The following is a 15,637-nucleotide window of genomic DNA, read 5'->3' as shown; positions in this document are numbered from 1 at the left end:
CTTTAATGTAATACAGAAAAACATGAAATATATATATATATATATATATACACACACACTCACATACACTTCCTAGTTGATATTTCATTCCATTTTTATATTTCAGGTTTATATTGGCAGCAACATATGAATATCTCAAGAAAAAAAAAAACACTAAACAATAGAAAGACTAAGACTTGTTAAGAATTCAGCCTTGACTTTCAGAAGCTATTAGGAGTTGAGAAACTAAAGCTCAGAAGGCAAACTATGTAACGGTATCAAATCCTTAGCAAACCAATATGGAAATATGGACCTCTAAAAAGTATGTTATATGCTTAGGTGTGATTAATGTTACAGAAAAAAAAAGTTTAAATAACTTCAAGAACATAGTTGTTCACAGACTAAGAATCTAACAATTTCAACTTTAACTTTTTTATGTAATAAAGAAAAATATCTATAGGTATCAAATCACAAATGTACAGGAAGTAACTTTTCAGATCATAGGTGTTTCTTTTGTTCATCGAAATATTTCTAAGTACAGAAATTCCATGAGGCAACTTCATGGATGATATGGGCTATTAACTGAGAGAGTCATGAAAAATAACTTTGTAACTAAAATTTGGAGATATTTATGGTTTTCAAGTTGTACAAGTTATAGCAAAAGTTCACATCCTTTTATTTTTGTATTGTAACAAAACTCATTTCTGTGAAGTAACACGTAGAAGTTTATATAATTCCAAAATTACTAAGTTTAGGAAAACTTGGTAAGCTTTTAGGAAACATAACAAATTCATTGAACCCAAAAATCTAAATTTTTGATAAAGTATTTGTGCTAAACATTTGTACATGAGTTTATGGAGTCAGTCAAACATAGACTCTGACTAGTTTGAGTGCAAGGTGATTTTTATGTTAAGAATAAAAGCACTCTTTTTTAAAAACTTAACAGTTTTCACATTTTATTTGCAAAACCTCTATAATCTCATCGATGAATATCAAAAGTTTTTTTTGGTAAACCTTATACTTTATTTCTTATTTTCTCTATTCTAACACTAACTGCAGCAAAATCATCTATAGCAAAAGTTGAGACATGTCTAACTATGAAAGTAGGGAAACAAAAGACTATATCTCAAGTTACTGTAAGCATAGCGTCAAATTACATAATGCACAAGCAACTCGCACATATCTCAAGTTACTGTAAGCATAGCATCAAATTACATAATGCACAAGCAACTCGCCTGTATATCTCAAGTTACTGTAAGCATAGCATCAAATTACATAATGCACAAGCAACTCGCCTGTATACCTCTCGGAGAAATACTATTATTACTAAATCATCTATAGCAAAAGTTGAGACATGTCTAACTATGAAAGTAGGGAAACAAAAGAGTATATCTCAGATACTTACCTCTACACACAGTTAAGCTATCTTCCCCATACATCTGCTTTAGAGATTTGCAGGCCACTGATGTTTAAGTAACTCCCACCTAATCTCACAACATTTCTCATAAATTGTACTAGAGAAAAATGATATTATTATGAATAAAAACCCTCCACAAATAAAAGGACGACAAACCTCCTTGCACACTAACTCCACCTATGCATTTGTACATATAAATCTTCATTCTTTGATGAAAAAAACTAAGAAATGAGTACCAGAAGTGGAGAAAATTGGTGGAAATGTGTGTGAGAGGTAAGTATTATCAGAAAAAGAATTTCAGGTAAGGAAAATGTTAACTTCTGAGATGATACCACACAGTTAAGATAGAATCCTATGCTGAATAAAGGGCCCAGTGCAAAAATTTACCAAGATGAGTTCCTTCCAGACAAATACCCAAAGAGTGTGACACCCAATTGCAGGGGCTCCATAGTGGAACACCTGTGAGAGACTGCATCTCATCTCTTTCAGGGTATACTCTCTGACCAGGAAAAAAGCAGGAAGAGGCAAACGGGCTCCATGTGTCGCAGTGATGGGCGAAGTAAGAACATAGCCATCTGAATACTTGCACACAAGAGGTCAAAGAGCCAATATTTATAATGTGATTGGAGTTTGATCAGACCATACATTGTGCTTACCTCAACTCTACCATCAGAGTTTATTGGATCGACACCAACTGTGAGAGGAGGTCACAGTATTCAAGCCATAGTGTGTGTGGAATGGTGTATGTGCACACCTCGATTCGACTTGACAGACATCAGGTGCAGGAGGAGGGCACAGTTTGTTAGTGCATGCTTGCCTCAACTGAACAGATGATGTCCACAGGATAAGGGCATGAGTGTATAGTGCATATTCACCTTAATTCTACTGAAAAGACAAGACCACAGGAGGAAAACATAATATAGTGATGCATGTTTACTTTGACCCTACTGAACAGTTTCAGGCTGCACGAGGGCATATCTCATGTAATGTAATTGCCTCAACTCTATTGAACAGACTCTGGCTGTAGAAGGACACACAGTATTATAGTGCATTCTCACCTCATCTTAACTGTACAGACTCAGGCCATAGGAGGGCACAACTGGCATTTTAAAAATATAGCTACATGAGGAGTGACCTGCACTATAATAAAAGTGTCACTACTGCCTCACTTCCCACCAATTGGCACTGCTTGTTCTAGCCCCAGCAATTAGGTCTTAACATGTGAGAATTCCCCATGGTCCACCAATGTAGTGACAAAAAGAAAAGGTGGTAGGAATTCTCAATGGGGAGACTCAGACAAAATGCCTGGATCCCCATCATTCCTTCAGCCTGAAAAGTTTTTTTACTGGAGACAGTGTAACAGGTAACCACATAGCCCTATTTTGAGAAGCCAGCAAACTTGAGCCAGAGAATAGGGGAGAACAACCTTTGGTGCTGTCTTTTTTTCCATGATAGTCCATAGAATAAATATAGTTTTAACTGGACCGTAGTCAGATATATAAATAAACCACAAAGATACCTCAAGTGATCTTGCGGAACACCCCACTCTCGCAGTGGACATATATTGAGTCAGGGAAGATGGTATGAGTGCTTTCTGTTTTCCTGGCTCGATACAGAATTTTGGGAAATAAGTATACCCTGGAAGGTACCACCAGCCACCTCACATGATCCTATAAACAAAAAGTATAATAAGAAAAAGGAAAACTACTCACCTGCTAGAGATGGTGGGTAGACTGTAGAATGGGAAACAGAGACAGGCAGTAACCTTTAGGAGACAAGACAGTCAGATGAGGAAAACAGTAAGCAATAAAGGTGTGTGAAGTAGTCCACATGCCAGCTTCAAAGATCTTGTCCAGGAAATGAGTGAGATGACGAATCTGATGGGATGAAATGTAGGACAGTCTGCAAGTATTGACCCCCACTGAGAAGAAGACCAAACGTAGAAGTTGACAAACTCAACCTGCAAGGGTAGAAGGAGATATCCCCCTGGAAGAAGAGGAATCCCAGGGAATAAAGAATCAAAGACAAGAACGTCAAAGTGAGAGTTACGAGCTAAGTAGCAAGGAACATCATGAAAAAGAAATATTGTCTGTCTGGATCCAATCAATCATAAAAATAGAAGGAACAGAGATATGAGAGAAGGAGCAGTCACGTTCCTTGGAGGCTGAAATCTTAGGGAGGAAGGACTGGTCAGGATAAAGAAGAATATAAGAGTGATGGAAAATGGTACAGGAAGAGTCAATAGCATAGATATCTGAATGGCAGCAACCACAGGCAAGAAGTAAGAGGAAACAGGTCTTAAGAGAAAGTTTGTATAAATTGGAGGTTGTCAACAGCTCAAAATAGTCATGGGTAAGAGCATGCAGGATGACATTGAGTTCTCAGTCAGACATGGGAACAGGGTGAGGAAGTCTATTGAGAAGGAAAGGCTGGAACAAAGTGGAGGGAAAAACAACTTATAGTATCAAAAAAGACAAATATTTTAGACAAGGACACCTGATTATTGGCAATGGTAGGGAAAGCTAATCCACTGTCCAACAGCCAGGTCAAAAAAGATGAAAGATGGACAACTGTAGGACAGTTAGGAGAAAGGTGGCAACAGATGGACCAATGTCGAAAGACACACCAATCAGACTGATAGAAGTCCAGTTCTAATGCTGATAGACTGCACAAATCCCAAAAATGAAGGTGGAGGAACAAGATCCCATGATGGAACAGTGATGTGTGAAGTTGAAGTTAGAGAAAGGGTATGAGTGGTAAGGGAAGAGGGAGATGGGTGGATATGTGGTGAAGAAAAGAAAACCAAGTTTGATGTGGCCAAAAAGATGACACCAAAAGGACTAGACAAAGAGAGTCACTAATCAAAGCCAGGACCTGAGGAGATATTGAGTGCGACTGAGAAAGGATTTGGAAGTATTGACAAGCCAACCCAAATGGGCAGCTTTCCTCAAAAGAATGGAGGTATGAAGGGAAGACTCTTCTTGTGAGTAGGACAGTAGAAGCCAATCATCTATGTAGTAATGGACTCACAATCCCAATCACGGTAGATGGTGAGCAAAGCCCTTGATCATGTGGTTGAAGAACATAGGGGGCCAACACAATATCTAACAGAAGAGCCCAAATATGACACAGGGGAAAGAGACAGAATTGAACATGCCTGTGATTCTTGGTCCCGATAAAGAGAGTGTTATCCTCAACAGGAAGTGAAGTTCCCAATGCATAACCAGGTTGACAAAACAAACAATTAACTTTGTCCTCCTCTTCATTCTCCCCTTCAAACAAGGGGAAGGAATGACTGAAGAATGGACAGGAGTTGAAGGTCCTGGGTGCATAATGGAACCCACTATCCTATTCATAATGTCTGTCATGTCATCCATATTAAACATGTCTGAAGTATCCACGCTTGACTTGTGTGAGGAAATTCTTCACTCACACAAGAAGTGGAAGATGTTAAATGAACTTGTGAGTTCATAGTTTGAAGGAAGGAAAAGAAATTAAGTTCCTTAAACTAAACAAGTCTCAGTAAATTGGAAAAAACAAAACATGTCTGATACATCCAGGGCTGAGGAAAAGAATGAAGATTCACAATTGCAAATGGAAATAGAAGTTAGTGTACAAGGAAGCATGTCACCCTTCTATTGGTGGAGGGCTTTTGCTGCATAATAATGTCATTATGCAATAGTGTAATTCACAAGAAATCTCATGAGATAAGATGGGACTGCCTAAAGGCTAGTGGCATACAGATGTACGGGGAAGATAGCTTAACTGTGTGAAGAGATGGGGTGCGGTCTTGGAATTCTGGTGTGTTAATATCTATTGTATAAATTAAGAAATTAAAACTTATATAGCAATAAAGTTTGAATTATAAAACTATGTTTTAATTCCAAGTTTATTAACATACATGATATTAAAGTAGTTTCATTAAATATTGAATGCAACTTTGTAAAAGGTCAGACATGCACACTATGACCCACACTCATGCAGTTGAGTTACAACAATATAATATTGAGTTTTCTTTATCAAAGGCAAAAGTAATGATGATTACTAAAACATTTAAACTTTTTGTCATGTGACAAAACTTACTGATCTATGACACACATAATCCTTGAATCATTTTGTACACCCAAATATTTGCCCCCCCAAAAACAAAACTTTCAAATGTCCCAATTTTGTCTAATTTTTAGTACTTAGTACAGATATGCATCTTTATAATGCTGCAGTGGAATTATTCTCTTACAATTTTTCCTATTCAAACCATATATTCACAAGTCTAGAACATTAGTAATGTATTAAAAGTGTATTTAAATAATTTAAATACATTTATGCTAACTCACCTTTTTATTTCATCTTCTGTATCTACTTCTGTATCTACAGACTCCACATCAGATCCTTTATCGTATTTATCCACCAAATCTACAAAACAAATTCAGTACATTTTCTTTACTTTGCCAAAGGAAAACCATTGCAACATCTAAACAAATTACACTAGTAGTTTGGCTGAAAAAGTAAACCACCTTTTTGAGTCAAGTTTTGAAAAATCAGTGTTCATTGTTTTAATCATAGGGCATTTCAAGAAAGTGAAGCTTTCTGATTAACATGGTATGAAGCATGAGTGGTTGTACTAAGATATTAAATAAACATTACTGTTAATTCTCTATAGAAAAAAAATGAGCAAAAATCTGGTAGGGTCGCTCTTCACTAATTAATCAAAATTGGTCAATTTACTGTACAATACATAACCACTGTATAAAACAGCTAAAAAGAAAAAGCTCCACTTGCACTTATGGGGATAAAAAATTTTTGTGTATGAAAACAGAAGTTGTTAGCAGTGAAAATATATTTTTATTTCTGATACTATTCCATTAAGATATTCCACAGCACCTAGCTATAATATGAAAAATCTAAATTACGATACATACAAAAAGCACTGTCCCATTAAACATAGTCGTATGTATGACTTTGATTGAGCCCATAAGTCCTGGCTACAGAAGGTCGAAACAACTTTACATTCAGAACTTTTAATGCTACACAGCTGTGCAACTCAAAAGTGTAACATCTTAGGACATGGGCACTGACCAAAGCAGCTACCACTGTGGGCCTCCCATAGATGTTGTAATGAATATAGCAGAGCACAGGAGTTAAAGAGGTTAGTTAAGTGTCACAAACGTTATTTTCAGTAGGAACTGGCTGTACTACAAGCATGGGTTCAGGGCAAAATCTAGATTCAAGTTGCTTCTGTTTGTCCAGAAGGGTGCCCAAATTAATCTTGTTTGTTATTTTACCTACCCTAAAGTAAGGTCAGCATTTGCAACTAACAGCATTGTTACTGATTATTCATCAGTTTAGGTTAGTAAAACCTGCCAAGTACAAATTTATTACCAATGTTTATGCTTCAAATCAATGCTTTGATCTTATGCTTTCATTAGCCTCTAACCCTTCCTCACAACCATTACTCACAGAACCTTTCAAACATCAATTTGTAGAAACACAGATCCTTGCATTTGTTCTGCAAACGGTATGAATTTACTTATTTTAGCCACTGGTTTATAATTTTCCACTTCTGGAAATTATTTTGTTACTCTTATTTATAATTTCTTAATCTTACTTCTTGTTTAAAATGTGTTATTTTTCAGTTAAATAGTTGGAGGTGGATTTTAAGTTGCAAAGAAATTTATATATTATAACTCACAAAAAATTGAATGTTACTTTTTGAGAATAAATGTTAACTGTTTATCAACAGTAAAATATGACTAACAAAAATTAAAATTACTTAGAAGTTTGTATACAAATATCTACAGGACTAAATCTATATTTTTAAATAACAAAAATACTCCTAAAAATGCAAAACTAGACAAATACAAAATTAACCTAAAATGGAAGAACCAAAAGGGGTAAAAACTGTAAAGGTTTGTGTAGATATGTAGTATGAATATTAAAGTGTACAAAGTTACAACTATTATGAATGTATGTTGACACAATCCTACCAAAATATAATATGTATATTAATCTAGTATTCATGCATGCTTATATTTCTTGAAATTGGTCAGGGCATGGTCTAGTGTTTAACATGCCAAACTTTGAATTTGAGGATCCAAGAGTTAACAGGAAGTGTTGTTTACTAGCTGCCTTCATTCTTATTTATCATTTCAAAATTAGGGATAAATAGTGCAAGTGATTCTTGTGTAGTTTTTCCTATCTGAAAAAAATAAACAATCCTAAAATAAAGTAGACAATATTTTATCTAAATTTACCTTCTAAAAATCTAGAAACTGAACTTTAAACAGATACATTTATAATTACACTAGAAATAAATTCTCCTTTTCATTAAGGTTTCATAATCAGAGAACTTAATAAAGAAAAAGGGAGGCAATAATTGAGCATGTTGGATTACACTTTGTTGCAGTTATACAAGTGATAGATTTAGGCATTGTATTTCTAAACTCATTTTAGACTAAACATATACATGGTTGTATTTCAAACAATATCATGATGTATGTTTTTGTATTTTTAAAAATAACAGGAATGCAAGCTAAGAAAAGTTAAAAGTTGTTCATTGTTTCAGAGTAACTTTAAGCAAATTAGACATAGTGGGTTTGAAAACTTTAATGGACTGCAACTGCCTGTTGAATGAAAAGATGACAAAGGTTGAAGAAGGTCTCAGTATAGAAGCCAAAATGTAATTTCCTTTTTTTTCAACAGGCAGTTGCAATCCATTAAAGTTTTCAAAGTTCTTCATTGTATCAGTTTTTTCAAGCAATTAAGCTGGCTATAGCAGCCCAAACTATGCCTATCAATATACAGCTCAATATGCTAAAATGGTTTTATATATAATCATTTTTCATATTTTATACAAGTTCTCTACTGTATGAATTGTTTTTTTCCATCGATTGAAGTTTTTGCAGTTTCGTCTTGTATCAACAGTCCCGTAATCTTCTCTGTATATATGTAATAATATGTAAATAATAACAATTAGCACATTATAAAATATGGATGTTCTTTCAAATATATATATCCTATTAAAAGTACAACTAAGTTCACAAATGACATACAACCAAGTTGGAAAACAGAACTAAACAGTCAATAATGTGACTGATTTAACACTTCCTCCTCCCTGAAGCACATTTTTTGAGTATACTTTAAATTTTTTTAAGTGATGCATAATGTGCTTTAAGTATGCATGAATACGAAGGTGAATTCATTTATATCGGAGTATTGCATGGTGTCAGTGTAAAGTTCAACATAGATCTTTTACACCAAACAGTTTCAGGCCGTTTGTCTTAAAGTAGAAACATCTTGTATGAAACTTAGGAACTTTCTCTTGTATCACACCATCTAATGATAAATTATTGAGAGACTGGAAACAGTTTCATACACTCTACTTGTTTCCACGTCTTACTGCATCACCATCAGAAGAGCAATATTTTGCCTGAGTTAAGACCTGTATAATAATTTAAAAAATCACATGGAGAAATTCAGCTTAAAGAATTTCCCACCATCTACTAACAACATTTCCCAGTGGTTCATCGTCCTTATTTAGTAACCTTAAAATTTATTTTGTTACATTTGATTATCTCAATAGATTCCTGGGTATTATTACCGTTGATATTTGCAGATTGTCTAAAATAAAAGTTTTTAGCTGCAGCATAGCTGCTCATAGAATGGCTGTTTTTTGTTTTTTTTCTAGTACAAACTTTTAGCTCATAACTCCATCACCTTCCGACAGATTTGAGATCTAGTTACTGTTCTGGACTCAGTAGGTCAAACCCTTTCGAATGATGTATTTGACCATGCCCAAGATCTCATAGATTAACTTACTCTAATCCTGCCTAAAAGAATTTCAAGTGCTGTGGCTATTGAGAATTCCCTCTTGTTTCCCATTGAATCAAGTGTTTAGTTTCATTAGCATGTACAACTAAAGGCAAGATCTTTGTATTATTTTTTGTAACATATCCTTTGTGTTCTTTATTCTGTATTTTAAATTTCTTCTAGTTTGTCTTATAAATTTATTTCCAAATTTGCATGTTATTTTCTATATACCAGTTCTTTCATAAATCAATTTTATCTTTAGTTATATTAAGAATCTAGTTAATCTTCATCATATAACAGAAAGATATTTTGTTGTTTTTTAAAGATAAACCAATGAATAAACTTCATACAATGGTAAAAGAAAATATTAAAAATTCTATAACTTTAACACCTAAAGAAAAGCAAAGTTTAATTCCAAGTAACTTTATATTATCTAGATTATATGCTTTAACTAAAGTTAATAAGTTTTAAACACATTGTGTCTAATATTAAGAGTTCCATGTACTATGTAGTAAAATTCACCTCAAAAAAGTTCTCATTTTTAAGTTATAAAAATAAATACACAGTTAAGAATTCATTGGAATTTGTTGAAAGAATTAAACATCTAACACAAGATCAGAATAATATTTTAGTGTTCTTTCAAGGTTATTTCATTGTTCACTACAGTACCTGTGGAAAAGCCACTGCATGTTTGCAGAATAAATTAAAAGAAAATGAGAATTCAGTTTTAGGAATAATTGATATGACTAACCTTGTTGAAGCATATGTTAATAATTAATTTTTTTCAAATAAAGAGTAAAGATTATAAATAAAATGAAGGATTAGCTATGGGTTCTCCTTTATCCCCATTATTATGTGATTTATTCATGGACATTGTGGAAACTGATTCATTAATAAAAGCAAAAAGGAAACCTAAAATTTAGTTAAGATATGTTGATGACACCTGTTTGATATGGCAACACAGTAAAGAGAATTTAATTGGTTTTTGCTAATTATCTTAATAACACTGACAGTTGTATTAAAAGGAACTAAGAAATTGAGGAAAGTTATAATTTTCCTACACTGAAAATATATTTCTAATGGATACTTACCTCTGTTCACAAAATAGCTTTTTTTGTTCAGTGCTGTCCTCTATATGCAAAAATGTTTTGCTCTCCACTAGCCTTAATACTCCCATATACCCCACATGTTTAATATGGTACAGCTGTCTTGTAGCATGCAAATAAGCATGGGACAACACTCCACCAATAGGAGTGTAACACACCCTCTTGATGCAGTTGCTCCCTCTCTACTGTAGAACCAAACCTTCACTTTGAAATTAGGCAAATAGAAGCACCAGAAGTGGGGAGGAAGGGTGGGAAGTGTGAGGGAGGTAAGTATAAGTATCTGTTGGATATATATTTTCAGCATAGAGAAATTATAACTTCCAATCTGATACCTTACCTCTGTTCACATAATAGGTAGAATCCCACACTTTTGGAAACCATCCAAAGAATGCTCATGGGGTGTGACATCTCTGTGTAGAGGAACACACCTGTATGAGACTGCACCACATCTGAACCGGGTATACTCTTTGCCCATTTTAAAAATATGCCATTAAATCAGGAAGAAAAAACAGCACATCCAATACACAAGTGGAGATATCAAATGGTGTAGAGTGGCTAGGGCATGTCAGACCATAATCAGTGGGTCAACCCCAGTCCAAAACTATGCAGCAACAGGTATTTATCTCAGTAGGAGGAGAGTCCCTACCACCTTCACCTCAAGATGAGGAAACAGAAGGGAAAAAAATGTTCTATTCCATCATCCTAGTCTGGGCACATGTGCAGATCCACAACAACAACCAGCCAACTGGGAACCGATATCCGAGCAACAGTAGGAAGAGAAGTGCAATGTGGTGATTCAATCAAATTTTAAAACTAGACGGACATTTTCTGGTGGCTGGTCCAGTTCCTTTCCTAAACCAGACCTCCCAGGATCCAATGGCCAGGAGATGGTAGGATGGGGGTTCCCAGCGACCCAAATATCTCTTGGCTGGTCCAGTTCCTTTCCAAAACCAGGTCTCCCAAGAACCAATGTGCAAGAGATGGTAGGATGGGGGTTCCCCAGCTGATATGTATATCTATTGGCTGGTCCAGCTCCTTTTCAACACCAAATCTCTTGGGAACTGACATGCAGGAGATGGTAAAATGGAGTTCCTCAGCCAAATAATCTATCCAATCAAACTATAGGATGAGGTCTCCCTACCACCACATGTGTGAGGACTTATGTTGGCTGATCCAGCCCCTTTCCAACACCAGAACTCCTGGGAACCGACTTCCAGGAGATGGTAGGATAGGGGCTTTCCAGCCAGAAGGGTGGACTGCATTTTGGTAGGTAATCATTAGCCACCTTAATACTATCAGTTGGAAAAAGCTTAATTAAACAAAAAATTAAAAAGCACCATTAGCTGCCCATTTTTCAGCCAAATTATCAGCATGTAAAGTCATCAAACAATAATTGGAGTTTAATCATTTTATACCAAGCACTTAAAAATTACTTTTACTTCATTGTGTGCAAGGTATATTTTTAAATATTGTGTAAAATATATTAATGTGGTTAATAAATCTTATTCTGACAAGATCACATAAATATTACCCATCAACTTGTTCAAAATATAATAAATAAATAATAATACATACAATACCTTCTGTATAAGTTATGCTGAAAAACAAAAGCTTACTTTTTTGTACAATAGTGTTTTTGTCTTCCTCACTTCCAGAATCTTCTTCTGTTGTGTTCTCTTTAGAATAATTTCCCAACTTGTAACTGTAAAAACATGAAATATTTATTGTATAATACTTCAACATCTATTTTACATTTTTTTGTAGTGTCTACTAAATCTGCCAGACACAGTAAAACACTTTTACATAAAAAAAACACAGAACTGTTTTACTGAGTAGGCAAATTTTTCTAAAGCTTGTAACAAGAGCCATACAAATTCCAGCCTCCAATGTTTGTTGAGTAACTTTGTAGCAAATATACATACACACTTTTCAGAGCATATTGTATTATTAAAAGATGTATTACTGAGAAGACACACTAACTGATATTTTGTTTTTGATAGATGTATTTATAAATCAGAGATTAAGTAATTTCAGAAAGTTATATGCACTGAAACTAATAATATGTAAGCTTGAACAGTTGGTCGTGTTCAGAAAGAACTTTCCCTTAGTAAACTATAAATACAGCTTAAGCCTTTCTTTCTAAAAAAAATGTAGAAACTAGGCTGAAAAATGTCCAGAAAGCTAAAGATGCTTAGAAGAATATTTGTCAAAGCAGCCCATGAGTCAATATTTATGAAAGATTATTAAGTAATGGACCATATCTATTATATTAATTATATTTTTCTTTACCTTTTATATCTTGAATATCACACTTAATCCATTTACTAGACAAATTATGTTGTTTGAAATCATACAATGAACCATAGTGTGGGATGAGTACTTAGTGCCAATTCTGAGTGATGTCAGTTAGGAAGATATTCCTACTAATGTACTTAAGATGTCAAATAGACATTAAAAAGTAATGTCTAATATCTCATGAAATTTTCAAGAATATATCCTAAGATTATTAAGAGTCTCTGAAAATACACAACATACTACAAATGAATTACATTAAAACAAAGTGATTTCAAATATACATAACGAAGAATCAGAATTTTAGAACATTAACTCACAGGTAAAACAATATGAGCCACACTATTAAAATATTATCAGGCTTTCAAAAATTTCTGTAAAAGTATCTTTTAAAACATAAATTTCTTAAGAAAACACAATATTTTAAATACACACTTATTAGAAACATTGAAATAAAAAAAAGTATAAAAATGACAATTACTCTCTCCAAGGTAAAAGTTTGGATTTCTTGTGACAGTCGAGGATCCAGTGTTTGGTAACTATTCTACCACCTTTTGAGAGTACCTGGGTATATTTTGGAGTATTAACAAAGGCACAACTATAAGGAAATTTGGAAAAACAAAATATTATTTTACCAGTAAAAAAATTAAGCTCTTATAATTATTTTAATAAAAGAACTATACATTTTCTAAACTACTTAAAATTCTAAATACACATTCTAAAATAATATAATCTGTCTTGCAATATATTTTTTTGTGGCTTTATATTGCATTAAATAGTACTTAAGGCTTGGACATCTTACTTACTAAACAATAGCTTACAGACACAGAAATTACTTGTAATGATTTTTAAAAGAAATTGTTGATCAATAACTGAGAAAAATATATGTATATATCATTACATTAAGTTAAGAAAGCACTAACTCAATATAAGTGTTCAATAAAGGAATCAAATACTGAGTTTGGAATGTTCATAGGTTATTTAGTTTCACATACCCCACTGGAAGCAAATATCTACAAAGGGTGTAAAGATAAGAGCAAAAGCATAATGAAATATAACAAGAACTTGCACATTTTATTAGTATTACTATTTTCTAGTACTTGTGAAATGGTCAATGACCCTGCAAATAGAAGTGTAATTACAAAGGAGAATCTTAAAATATTTCTCATGATGCCTCGATAAACAATACATTCATCAGCAGAGCTTGGAAGTTAGTAGCCTTTTCTAATCAATTAATCATCAGGCTCATTAACTGATTACCTTCAACTAATGAATTAGTCTTACATGAGGCTAATCTTCCTATTTTCATTTTTCTTTGAAGACATTGTTGAAATACCCTTTATTTCATATAAAATACTTTTTCAGGAATAATCTAAAATTATGTTACCTTTCATAATCCTAAACTGATGCACATGGAAATGTATCATACAAAAAACAAAGTATAGAACCTGTAACAAGCTGAAAATAAGATTAATACTGTTCCATGGATTTCTCCCTACATATAAACTAGTTCGCTGTTAAAAATAATTCTTAAATTTCATGTGATAAAACTAGTAAAGATTCTTGTCACAGTGCTTGATAAATAATATATAATTCAGTGAAAACAAATTTCTGATGATCCAAGAAAAACAAATACAATATTCATTATTTGTCAATAACACTTGTGATCATATTAGGTGACCTATTTACAGAGCTTGAAATGATTCATCCCTATGGAAGTCAAAGTAGCATAAGTAATATTAAAATCACAGTAATATGAAAACATCTTTAGTACAGATGTTTTGGAATTTTTTTCTAATTCCATCATCAATGTGAAAAACATAAAAAATAAATACTTTTTTAAGTATAAAACAAGAGAAAATCCTCAATAGCAATGACACTTGAAATCTTTTAGGCAGGATTAGAGTAAATTAATCTATGAGACCTTGGACATGGTAAACTACATCAATCAAAAGGGTATGCCTTCCTGAGCCTAAAACCATAATTAGATCTCAAATTGGTCAAGAGATGACGGAGCTATGGTCTAAAAGTTTGTATTTGAAAAAATCTAGGAGCCATTCTATTAGCCACTATGATGCAGTTAAAAACATCATAAGCTTTTAAGAGAAAAGTTGATAGAGATGAAAGTTTAATTTGTTTGTTTTGTTGAATTTCACACAAACCTAATTGAGAGCTATTTGCACTACACATCACTAATTATGAAGTAACAGGCTAAAAGGAAGGCAGTTAATAATCACCACACTGCCAACTCTTTCCTAGCAAACAGTAAGATTGACTATCACATTATAATGCCCCCATGGCTAAAAGGGGCAAGCATATATTCGGGTATCCTAATTATCAGGCCATGCCAGGCATGGAAGTTTAGAAGGAACACGTTAAAATAATTAATATTTTTACATTTTGCAGTACAGGCTAGAAGAAACTCTTGAAATACATTTGCATGCTAAGAAGTCAATAAATCAAATAATTTAAAATTTAGATTAATATGAATTATTTAAGCAGCATGTGAAAACAGCCACTTTTGTTTTTTCTTTTTCATTGCTTCCTATCTAGCTAGAGCTCGTCATAGTTAAACAATAGTCCTGTTCATGTAAACAGGTTTAAGACTTAACTGTTTAGGATATTGCACATTAATGTTATTTATCCAAGTCTACTCATTTCTAGAAAACACAGTTAATAAGCAAGTTATTCAGCAATCAACATTTTTTTGAGCTAATAAAGAATAATGATCATTAACTTGCCATAATTTTTTTCTACTAAAGCAAGCTTACCCTAATTGACATTGGTTATGTTTGTAATTTGTAATAAGGCAGCAATATATTTATTACATTAAAACTACACTACTATTTAGACATACAGGGTAAATAAGAACAACAGATATCACCATGGCTAGTCGTGTAATCAACAGCCACTATACCCTATAATATATATATAAATAATGTGAGGGTATAGTATATTTCAGATTGTTGTTGTAGGGCTTAGGATTCTTATAAAGTAGGTGTCTGTGACTTGTTAGCGATAAGTTCAATGATGAATA

The 15,637-nt window shown here is 33.4% G+C and overlaps 1 protein-coding gene across 2 annotated transcripts in view; it reads right to left on the bottom strand.

The window, feature by feature from the left end:
- LOC106457401 (DNA repair protein XRCC1-like) overlaps positions 1 to 15,637 on the bottom strand; it is an 83,868-nt gene that overhangs the window by 19,411 nt on the left and 48,820 nt on the right. For both annotated transcript variants that reach the window (XM_022383312.1, XM_013916812.2), the window contains exons 9-11: positions 13,082 to 13,198; positions 11,925 to 12,010; positions 5,731 to 5,809 (exon numbers count right to left, since the gene is read on the bottom strand). In XM_022383312.1, coding sequence (XP_022239020.1) covers positions 5,731 to 5,809; positions 11,925 to 12,010; positions 13,082 to 13,198 — 282 coding nt within the window. The remainder of the gene's footprint in view (positions 1 to 5,730; positions 5,810 to 11,924; positions 12,011 to 13,081; positions 13,199 to 15,637) is intronic.

The sequence above is a fragment of the Limulus polyphemus genome, unplaced genomic scaffold, assembly GCF_000517525.1.
Source record: "Limulus polyphemus unplaced genomic scaffold, Limulus_polyphemus-2.1.2 Scaffold326, whole genome shotgun sequence".
Taxonomy (NCBI): domain Eukaryota; kingdom Metazoa; phylum Arthropoda; class Merostomata; order Xiphosura; family Limulidae; genus Limulus; species Limulus polyphemus.
Note: the sequence above shows the minus strand (reverse complement) of the source record. Positions and strands in the feature narration are given on the sequence as shown.